This window comes from Actinia tenebrosa, unplaced genomic scaffold (assembly GCF_029948245.1).
Source record: "Actinia tenebrosa isolate PJP-AT-01 unplaced genomic scaffold, QUT_ActTen_1.0 PGA_scaffold9__36_contigs__length_13948895, whole genome shotgun sequence".
NCBI lineage: Eukaryota > Metazoa > Cnidaria > Anthozoa > Actiniaria > Actiniidae > Actinia > Actinia tenebrosa.
In genome coordinates this window covers 7,968,452-7,985,462 of record NW_028292586.1, presented here as the reverse complement: position 1 = coordinate 7,985,462, position 17,011 = coordinate 7,968,452, and the positions used below count along the sequence as shown (strand labels likewise).

Genomic DNA, 17,011 nt, shown 5'->3' with positions numbered 1-17,011 from the left:
GAACTACTCCAAAACACGTCGCCTGATCTAAATCACTACATGGCTAACTCACAGATTGAATGGGAATGCGCCAACTTCGCATACGATGCATACCGCTGTTTTTAAAGACCACAGAGTCATTTGCACAGGTTTAGCCTCGTTTATAAATCAGCTATTCACAGATACCATTCAAAGTCAATGGGACTTGGTATTGTTGAAGCTGTACGTTCTTTACATTACAGTTGACTTTTGCAAATGATTTGCTGTTAAGTGAGTCTAAGCTTGTGCAGAAGAGTCTCAAGTCTTTGTTGTCATAAAACAAAGCGGTATTGGCCGAATAAAGAAAAGAAACTCATAGCATGTGGACCCGTGTTTAAATGTAGTGATTTTTTTCTTTTTCCAGGATACAATCAATCAGCTGATAACAGAGAACAAACGACTGCGAACAGTTCTCGATGCCCATAACGACACGGTGTCTGGGGAGTCTGAAGACAGCGATAGTAGTACGTTATAACGTTAATCATTGATTATTATAAACCTCTTCAACTTGGGAGCAATGTTTTCTCATTTCAATTTTTTTTCTCATTTTGAGATCATGTGTCATTCCATAGAGTATGAGTTCTTTGTTTAATGGTTGCGCCTGACAAGACACATGAATATGGATGCAACTCAAACAAAGACATTCATATTCTCAAGAGAATGACACGTGGTCCTAAAATGGAAAAGTATTACGCTCAAGCTAATGAGGTCTATTAGACAGAACTGACTTACTATACGACAGTGGCGTATAAGATCAGCTTTGCGAATCAGCAATTCACATTACCCACTCAAACTAACTACTCTAATGTTGATTTTTTTGTAAGGTGCTGAAGAACATTACGAAAAGGATGACGGGAAGAATACGGGTGAAAACACCCAAGACGAACATGTGAGCAGCGATGAAGAAGGCATTCAAATAAAACGACTGGCACCCAGTGAAGTCAAGACAACAACCCCGAATATCCACCCTCCCCTAGAGCGGTCATATATCAATGGGGACACATATGAAGGTGCACAGGATGATACGACATCGGATGAAGACATGGATATTACTCCTCCTACGCATGATAGAAGTCCGACTCAGATGTCCAAGTACACTAATCGAGAGGACGTGGTATGTCAAGATACGACAAAGTTCTTTATTCTTACGAGCACTTTGTGGTTTATTATTATTATTATTATTATTATCATTATTATTATTATTATTATTATTATTATTATTATTTGTAACAACTTTTGTAACAAATTTGTAACAATAACGCAAGAGTCAAAAATTACAAAATCGGTGCCAGCGGAAAAGATCCGAATTCGCATGTAAAGCTGACACACATACACTCGGCCAATTTTATATTAACGCTACTTGAAAATATTATAATGCAATAACTTCGTATGAAAGTATGAAAATATTCGTATGATCAGGTAAGGTCAGCCGTTCTGGCAATCACAGCTGCGTTCAACATCACTATTTACTATAATTATGTTTCGCGACACACAGGGAACCCAGCTATATTTAGTCAAGTAACTTTGCTCTTTATAGGTTTCCTGTGGTGCGCAGATCTAATTACATCTTAAGCTTATAAACCGAAAAGCAACCACACTGAAGCGACACAAACCACAGGAAACCCATAAAAAGCAAAACAGATATAGCCGGTTTCCCTGTGCGCGACACCGTCAAGATCGTGATGCAAATTATATGGAAACATAGGCACGGTATTATAGATAAATAATGTTCTGACTGACGTTGTTCTGCAGATCGAGGGTTTGTCTGTATCAATACGACAGCTCGAAATGGAACGTAATCAACTGACCAACCTACTCAATACATACAAAGACACTCATCAAAAGGATCTACAGAAACTACAAGAACATATGCAGCTACAGCTGCAGCAGCAGTTACAACAACAGTATAGACAGGTAATAACGAACTTCATTTGCAGCCATGTTAGAACACGACAAGAACAATACAATCGTTTTACATGAGAAATATTTTAATTCCCAAGGCTGTCATCTAACCGCAGGCAGCCCAAGCTGTATTATGGGCGTGACACATGATTGTTCAAAACCTCTATACACTTGCGTGACGGATGCCAGTATCTTGTGACTGCATGTGGACCTATGTGATCATTTTTCTCGGATATTACATATATATGTCTAAGACATGAAGCGGATGTATGAATCTTTGATTTTAGTTTTTTCAGTGCTAGAATAATCGCGTGACTGAATTGCATCTTCGTTTATGTGCTGTTGCGTGATCTCTGACATACCACTGGAATATAAGAGTGATCGCGTGACATGTGACATGGCTCATTTATATCATTTTCTAACTACATTCAGGTTCAAGAACAATTTCAACAAACTCTACACGAACAGCAACAAAAAATCCTTCTATTCCAAGAAGTTCTACAAAAACAAAAATCCCAAATAGAAAAACAATCTGAGAATGAAGACGTATCTGGTCAGGCTGAGGTGAACATATCCTATGAGGAGCTCAAAGTCTCTTTCAACAGACTACAGGTGAGCACGAGAAGATGAGACGTCCTTGGTAGTCTGTTAGTGAGTAACATTATTAAAATGAAGGTTACCACCGGACTCCCAAATTCAAAACGGCATAAATTTGTTTAGATGTTAAATTATGGTTTTACATCCTACCCACAGTCCCTGCAATCAAAGTGAATAAAGCTTAACAAGTCTTTTTTGCAGTGAATGGTTGGATGATCCACTGTAAGTCGGCGCAAAGAAGAGCTTGGCAATCGCCTTATTTACTGTTGTGCGCTGTCAAACGCGATTACAAAATTGAGCAGTGTTTCCAAGGTAACATGCTTCAATAATCTTCTTTCAGGGGAAGTTCAAGAACTTGATGGATGAAAAGGTTAATTTACAAGAAAAAGTCCATGAGCTTGAGCACTTGACTGATCAGTTGTCGTTCGAGACTGAAACGATTGGTAAGCAAACCATATTCTCTTGCTACTGGACAGAGTCTCAGAGAAAAAACCTTGACTTTTGGGTCCAAAGTTTGAATGTAGTATTCGGTATTCACTGATACCTTGCAGTGTAATCATATAATTCCTTCACTCGTCGACGTTGCTTGTGTTAGCTGTGCGCTACAAACATTGATAGGCACAAGAAGACTTGTGTGTTGAGTGCTTTCACGGCAATCATGCTGTAGGGCACCTTTTATATTCTGATGACGTAGGAGCCGGAGAAGTGCTGTACACCAATCACGGAAAAACGGCTAAGCTAGAAAATACCAAATCCACGCCATTTCTATACATTACCTGCGAGGCTGAGCGCAATCTTGTTTTTACTGGGGAGAAAAATCACTTCGGGAATTTCGAGAAAAAATCGCACATTTATACCAGTTCACAACGCAACGCCACAATGTTTGTTTCCCACAGGGAGACCAATATTAAGATGATGATCATAATGAAAGCTTTCTAGAGCAAGATAGTCTTCGATTAGTTGTGAATTTTTCACGGGTACCAGTCTTATCTATCATATAATTGTTTTTAGAGGGGGGGATGTCATGCAAAAACATTCCAACCTTGCTCAAATATTGACTACATGCAGTAATCTCTAGTGTAATGCCTGAAAGATGTATGTCTAATATGTTGGTATATTATGGTTTTCCAGAGGAGTATGTGACCCTGTACCAGACTCAGCGTGCTGCTTTGAAGGCTTACTACAATGAGCGAGAAAAGATTATTACTCAGCTGTCAAACGAAAAAGGAGATATGCAGGTACTATGAATTATTATATGAACTTTTAAATCCACTAATAGTGGTTGTGGATTACCCGGTTGCTGGGCTTTCTTTACAGTGTCTCCCCTCACCCCTCCCCCGTCCCCCAACCCCCCACCCCAACTATCATTATGTTATTATGTGGTTTTATATGATACATAAGCAATAGCAATAGCAATAATATATTTTTATATAGCAATAGTATGTACCAATACTGAGCGAGCGTCTTGTCGAGGTGGTCACCATAGTAAAAGGAGGGTAGGGAGGGAGGGGAACGTTTGTTGTTACCTGCTTGCGACTGATCAACCATTCTTTTCTTCCTAGAACAAAATAATCCAACTCCAGGCTCTAGTCAAGCAGCTACTAGACGAGCGACAAGTCCTAAAGCAAGAAGAATATCAGTTACACAACATCGTCAACAAAAGAATGCTAGCACATGAGCACGAACGCGTCATCCCTGACTACCAAGAAGGCGACCAGATTCTTATTGGCACTAATGAAGTATCTTTGAACTCTGATCTAGAGAGCTCGTCTGTAAACTTAGACAATTCATTGGACAGTGGGCGAGAAAGCCCAGATCAAATAAATGAGCTCGACTCGGCTTACCAGTCTTCAAAAGGCGACCAGGCGGACGGCACTGCACAGCAAATTCTTCAACTACTTGAACAATTAGGCCCTACTGAGGAGGGTACTGTAAGGGGATGGATGTCGCCTGCTGTACGAAGAAGGAACTTTTTACCCTGTCGACACTGCAGTGGAAGTCGGATGCTCGAGTTATAATTTATTTTAGTCTGAAATAGAATAGTCAATACTTTACAAAAGATGGACGCCAATGCGATCATTTAGTCAAAAATGTTATCATGTGCTGCAACCCCGCCAGATATCTCCAGATATACCGACTCTTTGTACTGTCATTATCCATATTCCAAATTTACATCGTTAGAGCGGTTTTTTTATGTGTGGGGATATACCTTAACTACGCAATGTGATTGGATGAATTACTCGAAGACAATGGAAAGCCATTTCAGTGTCGTGCTGTAAGGCAGTAACGTATGTTTCCCACTCATAAGAAAATTCTTTTTTGACAAATGCCAAAACAGTAAAGTCTTAGGAGCGATTGAGGTTGCACAACCATGGATAGCGCTTGAAAGGCTGAAAGGCTGGCAAATTTAACTTTCTTGCTTACGAGTACAACGAAACAAATCATTAGGCTAGCCAGTTCAGTCGGAATACTAAAGCATGGACAACTCTAAATTTAACATATATATTACTTTTTCTTTCTATGCGACTCTTGAAGTAATGTTCTGGCTCTTTTTCTCAGCCTTTCTATGATAATTACCTTGGGGTCGAGAGGCTCTATCGCTCCGCTGCTTCTCGGCTTCTCTTTCGCGATAGCGAAACCTACGACCGAAAAGCACTGGTGGGCATGATTTGAGACAAGTAGAAGGGAGCGTATAGGCATTTTAGGGAGACGAGGCAAATATACGTCCTTTATTGAGAAGAGGGAGTAGAAGAGAAATTATGGCGTTGGAAACTTGAATTTTTGCCTTCATTATTATCACTAGATAAATCATATTCTTATTTTACCGGTTCATCCTGTTTTGACAAATACGGCAGATTTATACGAGTGGGAAACCTTTCGCGCCTAACTTTGAAATGGCTTCTGATTTGAAGCGCTGTGATTGGACCATTTTCAGATACTGTACTAGCATTATGATTGGTTCAAACCGGACGCCATTTGAGGGTTGGATGCTGGAAGTAAAATCCACTTCTACGAAATTTACTGGGGTGAAAAAATTATCGTACAAAAACCAATTTAAAAACAAAATTTTTGCGAAATTCGCTTCTCACGGTCAAGATAGGGAAATAATTAATTGAAGATAGGAGATTATTTCCAAACAACGTTACCCAGTAGTCCAAACTAATATAACATAGATAATTATACAGCTTCTCATTAATCCCATATAGGTAACTGTCCAATTATTTTCTTAATTGGACAGGTCTTGTTGATATGGGATTAATTAGGCAGCTATATAATTAATAGGTAATGGGATTTTATGCTGTCCAATCAAGAAATAATTAGACTTGAAAAATTCCTCTGACTGCCAAATTTTGTCAGTCTTGGAATTTTCCGCGTCCAATTATTTCTTAATTGGATAGCATGGAGTCCTATAACATATACTAATGCAACCAGTATCTTATGCCCAGACTGATATTATTTAAATAAATTAGAAAATAAATCCAATGGCACGAATCGATGGGTGAACGTGCTGGAGTATTTACACGGGATAAAAATTATAAGGTAATGAAATATTTTTACTAGTAATACATGTAAAATATATATAAAGAAATTCCTTTAATAAAGTGGAAATTCTTTCTGTTTAGTCTTGAGAAAATGTTTTAGTCTCGAGGAGGGCGATATTTTAGGTTGTGGAAATATGAATGTTGCTCCCCACCTTCCCCTCCCCTAAGGTAGTTTCGCGTGAGTTTATTGTAACTAAACACCAGTCTTACCGGTCGGGCAAGAAAACACGTCATCAAAATGGAGGCATGGTGGTTGTGTTGCAACAGAATGAAACCAAAAAGCTCACTATATTGCAATTATTTCGAACCCTTTCGGAAATTCATTGGTCGAATATTATAAACCATTACTCATTTCATTCATACTATGAATTTCAGAGGTTTTCTTTTAGTTTTAGCAGTTTTCCTCAGCGTTTTAAGGTACTAATGCTATCTTACTGTCTTGAGTAATTCAGTTATGGGAAGTACAACTTGTTCACTGTAGTACGTACACTTTAGTTTCTTATTCTTATTACAATATTATTTATACTCTTCTTATCCACAGAATATGTCACTGTAGAGAACCCAGAAGTAGGTACAGGGTCAAAACCTTCCTTAAATGGCCAAAATAATTCGCTAAACGTTGAGGAGGAGAATGAGGTAAGTGGAAACCAACAAATCTAAGAAAATTAATGTCAACATTTCCTCTTGTATATGAGTTTTCATCCCTGTTGCTTGGATATGAAAACCTATCGAGAAAGGAATCCAATGTCTTGTACACGTTGAACAAGAAATATTTTAATATTCTACTTCATCTGTATTCATTTAAATCTTTGGACCTCATAATATTGGACCTCGATTTCCCCAAACCGTCCACAAACATTTAATCTAAACTCGTGCGAACTTATACAAACTTGTCACCATTCACCAACTATTTTCAAGAATGAATGTTAGAAATCTTATCTCTGTGACATTATTGGAGACAGTTTGCAGGAAGAAATTATTCTAGATTGATCAATTTATTCGTATTTCATTAGATAAGCTGCTTTGGGCAACATATGATTTTATTATTCTTGATTGCTGAGCGTGAAAGAAAACATGTTTACAACTCATAGATTCTGAATAAATATACCATCAATTCTGATCGACACGTTTTTTTCATTGCTTGTTCAAATTACTCAAAAGAATGTTCCTGAAAAATAAAAAGTGGATTAATGTTATTTATTTCATTTCATACGAAAAACTTACGAAATGAATTAAGATTTCCCAATATTCGCATTATTATCTATCCAGCTTGCATATAACTGTCAAAACAGTCTTGACAAGGTTAAACAAAACCTGCTCCTCAAGTCATTGAATGGATTTTTAATCAAGCTTGTGACTTTTCTCATTGGGCATCCAATAAATCGCTTTAAACAGCAGGAGATATAAAAATTCTGTTCCTGAATGCATTAGTTATTCAAAGTGGACTAATTGTCATATCTTGTTTATATCCGCACTTGCAGACTGTTTTCCTTTTCAATATTATATTAAGCCCATGCAGGGACCGTGGAGCATATTATGTTTTTGGGGGGCTATCGACCACTGAAGGCTGGAGTAACTAGGGGGCCCCTTGGAAATTTTGAAATCACGACTCTCGGAAATGCGATTTCCAGCATTTTGAGGGACATTGGAAAAATATTTTTTGTACTAAATTCATGGAAATATTGCGCAAAATTTAAAATGGCGACCAAATTATTGGGGGGGCTATAGCCCCCCAGCCCCCCTGCTCCTTGTTCCCTGCCATGTGTTAAGTAAAAATGCCAAATTTTACAATTCATTCCTCACAGATTATGTTGAACGAATTCTCATAGGTTTTCTCTTGGTACATGTCATATCTATATCATTGAAATCATTAAATAAATTTAAAACACTCATTAATAATTCATAAGGTTATGGTCCAATTGCAGCCACCATACGCTTCACGTGCATGAACCTTTATACTCGATAAAGTCCTCTTCATTAGTATTCAAGTGATTTTATATAAAGACACATGTGATCTTTATATAAAGACCACTCGAATACTATGAGGATGATTTCATCAGGGATGAAGTATACATCCAAGTTTAGATGAAGACATAGAGCTTCATCAAGGTCATAGTCAACCCTAATGATCTTTGACTAACGTGCCTGTCTTTGCCTTGGCATGCAATATCCAACGTGTGGGAGCTTCTGTTGAATCTGGTTGCGCATGCCCGTGACGTCAAATCTCTAACAAAGTATAAAAATCCATGTTCGTGACGTGTATGGTGGCTCCAGTTGAACCAAAATCTTATAAATTGTTCATGAGTATTTTAAGCAGTTCAAAAAACTCGTAGATTGTGTTTTATCAGGTATAAAAGCACTCGGCTACGCCTCGTGCTTTTATACCTGATAAAACACTCCTACTCATTTTCGTCCTACTCTACACTACATAATTTTAGTGACATGCACCAATGCTGTAGTATGTGTTAGCATATTAAATGAAGGGGTGAAAATAAAAATGGCCTAAGTGACTTTTTGGGATATTTTTTTTCAAATAGCCTAAAATAAACAAAACTACCAGCAAACAGCCTCTTTTGGTTTATATGTGAATGTTTAGTATTCATTTTTCATGATTTTGATCTGAAAAGTAGAAAAACGCTCCTTAATTACTCATTGGCTTTGCTTGACAACCTATCATCCGTCCGTGAACTAGTGTATATTTGCATATCCCTTGATGCCTTAAGTGAATTGCATTAACAGTCTGCTGTGTGTTCAAGCAGAAACTTTAATTCGATTTTGTCATTGTAAGTCTATTTAATTGCAGCTTCTCTTATTTTTACAAGAGCATGGTATTTTTTGGCACAAATCTATTTATTCGGCTTTGCAGGAAGCTACATGTCCTTTAAATGCGTGTGTGCTGAAGCAGAAATTTTAATATAATATGGAAAAAAACCATTGCAGTACTATGAAACCATTGTGTGCTCAAGCAGAAATTTTAATATAATATGGAAAAAAAATTGCAGTATTTTTTCAGCTTGATGACCAATGCTGTAATATGTGTTAGCATATTAAATGTATGGGCTGTCTCATTCTAATTATTGTTTTTTCTTAGTGTCTTGAAAATTTTGAAGTGTGGCGCAAATGACCTCACTTCCTTTGAATCCCTGAAAATTGCCAGGAATGCTATCGCTTGATGGCGGACTCAAAGGGCCAAACTTTACCCGCTAAATACAACATCTTCCCAATCTCTTATTGAAAGAGAATTTGGACAGTAAACTATATTGCATGTCTAGTTTTATATGGTACAATTTCCAGGGATGGTGTCATTTTCGTAAGACTAATACTTAAGACTGAATAATAAAACCCTTGGAAAACTTTAAATATTTTTTAAAGTTTGATATAACAGAGTGCAAACCATATACATGTATCTGTGAAAGGGGACAAAAACTAAATAGCACTAAACACAACTATTTCTTTTGTTTTCAATTGTTTCATTGGTGCTATTTTGTACTAATTGCCCTATTTCACTATGACGTCAAATCAAAACAATCTATTGTTTAAACGCAAAGGATCATGGTCATGGGAGGGGTTCAAATCAACGCAAATTCACCAAAAGTTGTTTTAAAACCTGTATCAATCCACGAAGAGAAGTAGAATAGCCAGCAAACGCTCAGAATATTTTTTAGTACATATCAACACATATTATATCTGAAAACCAGGCCATTTTAGATTAAACTGTTTCGCTAAGAGCAAATTTTGTTGAATTTTCTATTGGATTTAGTGTTTCTGTCCCCCACATAAACAAGCATTGACATCATAGTGAAATAGGGCAATTAGTTAGTACTACTTCAAGGATATATGGTTTGCACTCAGATACTTAAATACCAGTAGCAATTTAAATTTAAATCAAAGATTTTTATTAATTACAGGTAAAATCTAATGGGGAGTTGTCAGATTCATCATCGTCATCATCATCATCATACACCACTTCATCACCCTCGTCATCTTTTTCATCATCATTGCCATCATCTTCAAGCCCCGAAGCATCAACTGATAGTCCCTCTACCTTCTCTTCCAAGAGAAGTATTTCTTCATCAGAACTAGAACAGCTAGTTATTCCCACAGTTGCACCAGCCACTCCTCATTTTGACACAGAAACCATTACTTCAACTTCATCAGTTATCGTTAGTGTCACTGAATCCAGTCATCAAGAAAAGATGCCTGTAGAAGAGCCAGCACCCCAGCAGGAATTTTTATTGGCATCTGGCATCAAGCCTGAGGGAATAAAAACATGTAAAAGTGAAGAAAAGGGAAAGAATGCTGAGATACAAGAAATCAAAGGTGCTGAAGAGAAACTTATTCAAGATGAAACTGCACCTGAAAAACCACAGGAAGAACAAAGGTACATTGTTGTTTTTGCATTATGTTGAGATCAAATATTTCAAGCAAGAAAAAGGTTCAAAATAACAGTAGTTTCCCATCTATCCACACATCTTTTCCTTCCATTCACAAATTCATTCATAAATCACTGATATCCTTTTTGTGTTCAGCAGTGTGGTAACATCATTACCTACCCCTGAAGGTGTACCGGATAAGAAAGATGCTGATTCTTCTGCCAGTGTATTTAAAGATAAAAAAGAGGAAGAACCTAAAGATATAAAAGAGGATACAAAAGACAAAGACGAAAAGGAGGAAACAAAAAGCAAAGAAGAATCTAAGGACAAAGAAGATGACAGTATAACAGCTGAACTAAAACAGGCAGAAGAAGAAACAAAATCCACGTCTGAAGAAATGCCATCATTTGATGAATTCAAAAGACAACACCTACAAGAAGAGGAAAAACAGAAAAATATACTGAAACAGCAAAAGGAAGTCAAAGGGTCTGGCCCTGAAACCATTGATAAACACAAGCCTCGAAAAATCAAACAAAGAAAACAAAATAATTATGCATCACTAGACTGTGGAGCCAAAATACTAAAAGCAAATCCTGAAGCTTCTAATATATTTGCTATTCTTCAAGATAACAGAGACTTATATATGTTGAATCCCTGCAGTGCCAAGATCTGGTTTATCGTAGAGTTGTGTGATAACGTACAAGTCAAGACTATTGAAATTGCAAACTTTGAGTTGTTCTCGTCGACGCCTGAGAGCTTTAAGGTGTACGTGAGTGGGAGGTACCCCACTCGGGAATGGACTCTACTGGGTACATTTCAAGCAAGGCATGAAAGAAATTTACAGAGTTTTCCTTTGGATGAGCCTATTTATGCTAAATACATTAAGGTATGAGATTATTGGAACATTGCATTAATTTATATATGAGATTATAAAATTATAAAATATTTGATATCTAAGGTGCATGCTGATTTGTATGTTACCTTGTAACTTATATCAGAAGACAGACTTGCCTCTTGCGACAAACAAGTATTTCTCTGCACTGTGATATAAATATGCTCTACAGCTTTAGGCATGTTTATATCACAGTACAGAGATAAGGGCACATGTTTTATATTCCGCTACATAGATCGTCGCTTCATTAAACCGTTTTCAACCGTTTTGATTGCAATCTCAATTATACAGGGTTAGCCTCATTTCAGTGTCCAAATATTTACAAATACCAACGGTAAGGTAAAGAATGCACAATTTCAACAATACAAACAATTTAAAATCACGGACTTTGACATGAATGGCATGAATATTGAAAATGATTGCCATACGAAAATCGAGGCTAACCCTGTACATGAGAGAATCGGACCTGGAGTATTGGACCAAAGCTTTATAAATTGTTCATGAGTTTTTAATGGTGTATTAATTGTATATTCTTTCACTATCAGGTTGAGATGCTAAGTCACTTTGGCTCTGAACACTACTGTCCACTCACTTTATTCCGAGTCTTTGGTATAAGCATGATGGAAGAACTCGAAGATCACGAGGCAGATGCCCAAGATGATGCTGATGCGGGTGATGATGATGATGGTGCACAAGTGTTACCTTCCGACCCATCTGTCAAGAACGACGAAAATAAGTCTAAATCAAACATTCTTGCTACTGTTGGGGATACTTTGTTCAATATTGTTAAAGTCGCTGCTAAGAAGCTAACAGGTGCGACAGACAATGAAAAGAATCTTACGGGTGACAGTCATGGAACATCAACTGTGGCTCCTCCATCCAGTATTGTGTCTTCAACAACATTAAAAGAAAAGGGCGATAAACCAAGTATAGTGACATTGATCCCCAGCGATGATGAAGATGACAAAATCCAGGATACAAAACAAAACAATAAAACAACTAATGGCACTAGTTCCACTGAACCTACGAAACCAGAACAGGAAAACGTACGAGATAATACTAATTTTTATGATAAAATCGATCCGGATAGCAACCGAGGTTCAAAGACAGCCTCTGCATTTTCAAGCTGTGAATTATTTGTGCGCATGCTCGGTCATTCGAGTTTCGGGTGCATGATGGGTAAAGTGTTGTACTCCAAGAGAAAGCATCACGGTTTTACCCCTAGGGAGGAGTCACCTGCTAAACAAAAGACAAGTGCAGGAAGCGTAAAGGCACCTCCTGGGAGCGATGGCAGGACAGAGACGAACACTGATAAGGGAAAGGAAGACTCCAAGAAAAACGAAGAAAAGAAGGAAGGAGAGAAAGAAAGTGAAAAGGTGGAAGAAAAAGGGAAGAAAAAGGGGAAAGAAAAATACGATGAGAATATTAAAGAGCCTATTGTACAAAAGGAAGAGAATGGAATTGAAATTATTTCTAAAGATGAAACAAAACAAAAAGAACCTTCGGTAGAGACTAAAGGCTCCTCTGACTTGAACGCAGAAAAAGTAAGCAAAGAAAATGAACAAAAGATCATTAATGGCGTAGTTGATCCAGTCATAATAGTCCAGCCTAGTGAAGTACAACCACCAATCATAAAACCATGTGATGCTAGCGCTGAGAAGAAGGCCACGCCGGTATTGAAAACTGCCTCTATACTAACCACCCACCCCTCTGGTGATATCAAAGAGTCTCAATCCACCCAGACGACAAGTTCTGATATTGAACCTACTTTAAAAACTCTTGAGAAGTCAAAAGAAGAAGCATCGGAATCACAGAACCGTGCAACTATTGATGATGTTTCAAAGATTACACCCGATGTGAAAGACGGAGTCATAATTAGTGAAAATACAGGAAAGGAAAGCATCGATACGAAATCTACAGAAACTATAACAAGTAAGAATGAAGAGACTAAAACAGAGGAAGGCTCTTCTGCATCCTCTATAGTGGACCAATCTTCTTCAGGTGTAAAGGATACATGTACCTCGCTTGATTCGTTAGATAAGTCAATAATCAAACCATCGCTCCCCCCACCGTCCAAGTGTAAAGCACCAAGTATCGAAACACCTAACAAGGACGTTGATGTCTTAGAGTTTAAAATACTGGACAGCGCTGGTAGGGAAGGGACAGCACACCTTGAAAAACCAACGGATACACCGGTTAAACCTGACAAACCTGTTCCTGAACCAGATAAACCAGTTTTGGAGAAGGAACCAATCGAGGATACCAAGGAAGAAAAACCGGATGCCGATTCACAGAGCAGCAGTGAACCTTCTTCAGCTCAAAATACTAGTGATGTGACACGTGCTTCACCAACTGAAGACCTGACTGTATCGAGTTCCAGTGTTGAGCCAACAAAACCAAGTGTTGTTATTCCCGATTCTCCACCAGAGCCACCAACCAACCCCCCTGATGTAAAACCTACTGACTCACCCGAGTCCATAAGCCCACTATCCCCTCCCCCAGTGGATAAACTCCCCATACCACCTCCCCAAAGTAGTATCGAAGCTTCTATTTCAGATGACTTATCGTCGGTACTAAGCAAGGCCCCTAGTAGTGCTACTCCAGGGGCTCAGGGACTTGCAAGCAGTGGGGCTCAGAAGGAGTCTATTTTTATGCGCCTTACCAACAGGATAAAGGCCCTAGAACAGAATCTTACTCTGAGTACGTTGTATATGGAAAAGCTGAACCAAAAGTAAGAACAGCATGTCAAATGATACATTGATTCTTGTAGAATCTTGGTTAAAAGCCGGTTGTAAGCCCTGGGCTTATACTGTTGCCACTCATTCGGAAGGTTTTTTTCATCAGCTTATAATCGGCAGGACTTATTCTGGGGAATGTTATATCCGGGGGGGGGGGGGGAGGGGGGAGGGAGGGCGGACTTATAACCGGCAGGGCTTATATTCGAGGGGGATATAATTTAGGATGAAGAGAACATTTTATTTTCATTGTCTTCCCAATTAATTTTTTATGTGAATCAACGAAATATGCGAGATACTTTGAGAGGTGGACTCATGACCGGATAGGGGTTGAAGGCTTATAACTTGAAGGACCGTTTGCGTTAGCGTACAAGTAAACTCGTGCTTATCTTGAACCCGGGAGGGGAGATGTTATAACCGGATTTTACGATTTTAGAAGTTTTCACTGCGTGTAAAGTACTTGTTGAGTTCGTTACTGAAACTCGAAGCCCAATAGACTTCTGCCAAAACCTCCTTAAAGGTTTCAGAACACAATAAAGACATATATTCCCGCTAGGGACTTTAGGAAGGCTTTGCTGCGACTCGGCAAGGTTTTACTCGGTCATATCTGCTGTTTGGCGATTGATTGAGTGATTCGTTTATCGAATACTAAATTACCTTCAATCTGATATCATTCCTCAGGTACCGTAAGATTGTCGAGGATATGCAAAAGAATTTGGACAAGAAGGTTAACCTGTTGACTAACGCCACAAGAAAAGCTGAAGCAGTGGTAAGAGAGTCTAGCATATTCGTCCTTTTTTCACGAGGGTAGCACTTAATAGCCAGTGGCTAAGAAACCTGTGGCCCTCATTTGGTGATCGAAGTGGAATTTAGTAGTTGATTTTTGCGGAGGAAGGAAAACCGGAGAACCCGGAAAACCCTCGAAGCACAGGAGAGAACCAACAAACAACTCTACTCATATACAACACCGAACCCGGCGGGACTCGAACACGGGTCGCATTGATGAGATATTTGAGAGTTTTAGATTGGCGTTCACGGCAAATGTGTAACGTCAGTTGATCAGTGAAAAATTCTTTTAAATAACTGAAAAGGAATCGCAAAAAAATCAAAGTAGTAGAAAAACAAAAGAATATTCTGCGCTTGGTGAGAAAGTTTGCAAGAGGTTAAGTAAAATACAGGAAAACGATGAAAACGTGGTCACGTTTGCCGTTTGCGGGAAGAAGAAAAAAGTCAATCTAAAACTCTCTATTGACATGGGCCTTTATCACGGCCTCTTATTCAACCGTTTCAGTATGTATAGTGATATATGTGTATGTATACGAACGTTTTCATTCTTATCCAGCTGATCTGAAATAGTGACGTAGGAATGGAGTCACTGGAAAACTGAGGTGTCATGAAGCCTACAAAAATTGACCAGTGAAAAATAAAAACCTGTCCACTATTGCAATAAAAATGTATAACATTAGTTATTTGGTAACCTGGAAATCCACAAGTGACACCTCAGTTTTACATTGTCTCGATTCTGATTAGCTAACATTTTTTCACAGATCAGCTGGATGGCAATACTAACATGGCGACTTGTGATAAACGTCCTAACATTTTCCGTGTCAGTCGTTCATGACTCTGTATTAATATCTTTATTATTGTTATCAACAGATAAAGAGTCAAAAGGAACAAATATCGGCGTTACAATCCAAGGTAGACGACACTAGCCGCGACATGAAGAAATTTAGCAAACAATTGAAGAGTTTAAACATACAGGTAATGTAAACATTCAATCTTGCTGTTGTTTGGGGAATCATTCTGTTTGGGAATAACGTTTTACTATCTAAGACCATTCCCTTGAGTAGTGTTTCTTCGTTTGCCAGTATTAAGAACAGATTGAGGTAACGTTTTACTAAGACCATTCGTCATTCAGTTATTCTCGGTGGAATATTCACTGAGCCCCCAGTCTTTGATCGTGATTTCTGAGCAAATCACCACAAATATTAGAATAATCAGTAATACAGGTATCCCACAACACGCAACTTACGCAATTGTCTTAAATTCCAGGTTATGGAACGACACATCATTGGTTTATTTCTGGAAGTGATCCTCATCATGATCCTGTTCATAGTATTTAGAAGATGGGACCGAGCTAGGATCAGACGGGATATCTTACGGGAATCCCGAATGAACGGGACAATCTTGAGGTCACATTTTCATCTCGATCATACAGAGGACAGAGCGTTAGGAAAAATGCTGAATGGTAAGGAATAGTCCCCTTCACAGTTCCCTGCGCCATCTTGAAAGGTAGCCGTGCCTTTGCATCGAAGCGAGACGAACGGTGAGCTTGCAATGATAGAGACGTGTGAATAATTGTTCAAGGTGCTAAAAACAGCTCCTTATCATTGCAAGCTCACCGTTCATCTCGCTTCGATGAAAAGGCACAGCTACCTTTCAAGATGGCGCAGAGAACTGTGAAGGGGACTATTATGAATAATTTGATATTCTATTCTAATCTTGTGTGGCTTCCTATGGGCATACCAAGGGTTTTCCACCAAGAAGACTGGCCACCAACTCGAATCAACCAATCATCCCTCCCTCACGCCCCTCATCGCCTTAACCATGCGCATTACAAATATAATGCCATTGGGGGGGGGGGGGGGATGAAAGGCGTCCCAGGACCCTGTAAACGCGTACGATTGCATAGAGCGTTGTCACGTGACAAGGTAGCCATATTGGTGTACCAAACAATAGAAACTTTCTGCACAGTATTTGCATAAAAATGGGGTTCATATTCCCGGAGGATAGAAAATGTATTGTTTTGGTACACCAACACAGCCGCTGTGACGTCACGTGAACATGTTCTATACGATTCATATTTATCATACGAATATTTCTTTTACAAATTTTTCCGTGTTCATCGTATCTACAGGTCAACTGAGTGGTCGGGAACAGCTTCAAGCGTAG

The 17,011-nt window shown here is 38.6% G+C and overlaps 2 protein-coding genes across 2 annotated transcripts in view; both read left to right on the top strand.

Moving 5' to 3' along the window:
- LOC116306675 (golgin subfamily A member 2) overlaps nucleotides 1-6,139 on the top strand; it is a 25,515-nt gene extending 19,376 nt beyond the window's left edge. The window contains exons 27-33 of the mRNA XM_089025008.1: nucleotides 383-482; nucleotides 843-1,132; nucleotides 1,771-1,932; nucleotides 2,353-2,532; nucleotides 2,858-2,960; nucleotides 3,649-3,755; nucleotides 4,080-6,139. Of these exons, the coding sequence (XP_088881134.1) occupies nucleotides 383-482; nucleotides 843-1,132; nucleotides 1,771-1,932; nucleotides 2,353-2,532; nucleotides 2,858-2,960; nucleotides 3,649-3,755; nucleotides 4,080-4,535 (1,398 nt within the window). The 3' untranslated portion in view covers nucleotides 4,536-6,139. The remainder of the gene's footprint in view (nucleotides 1-382; nucleotides 483-842; nucleotides 1,133-1,770; nucleotides 1,933-2,352; nucleotides 2,533-2,857; nucleotides 2,961-3,648; nucleotides 3,756-4,079) is intronic.
- On the top strand, nucleotides 6,013-17,011 carry LOC148904686 (uncharacterized). Its single transcript, XM_089024470.1, has 9 exons — nucleotides 6,013-6,016; nucleotides 6,601-6,695; nucleotides 9,968-10,440; nucleotides 10,589-11,318; nucleotides 11,870-14,055; nucleotides 14,741-14,828; nucleotides 15,716-15,820; nucleotides 16,112-16,307; nucleotides 16,977-17,011. The coding sequence occupies exons 1-9, from the start codon at nucleotides 6,013-6,015 to the stop codon at nucleotides 17,009-17,011; spliced, it is 3,912 nt and encodes a 1,303-aa protein (XP_088880596.1).

What these genes read in the sequence shown, in the direction of transcription:
- LOC148904686 (XM_089024470.1), top strand. An exon ending in TTTATGCTAAATACATTAAG is followed by an intron (nt 11,319 to 11,869) that starts GTATGAGATTAT and finishes TTTCACTATCAG; the next exon opens with GTTGAGATGCTAAGTCACTT. An exon ending in GTTAGGAAAAATGCTGAATG is followed by an intron (nt 16,308 to 16,976) that starts GTAAGGAATAGT and finishes TCGTATCTACAG; the next exon opens with GTCAACTGAGTGGTCGGGAA.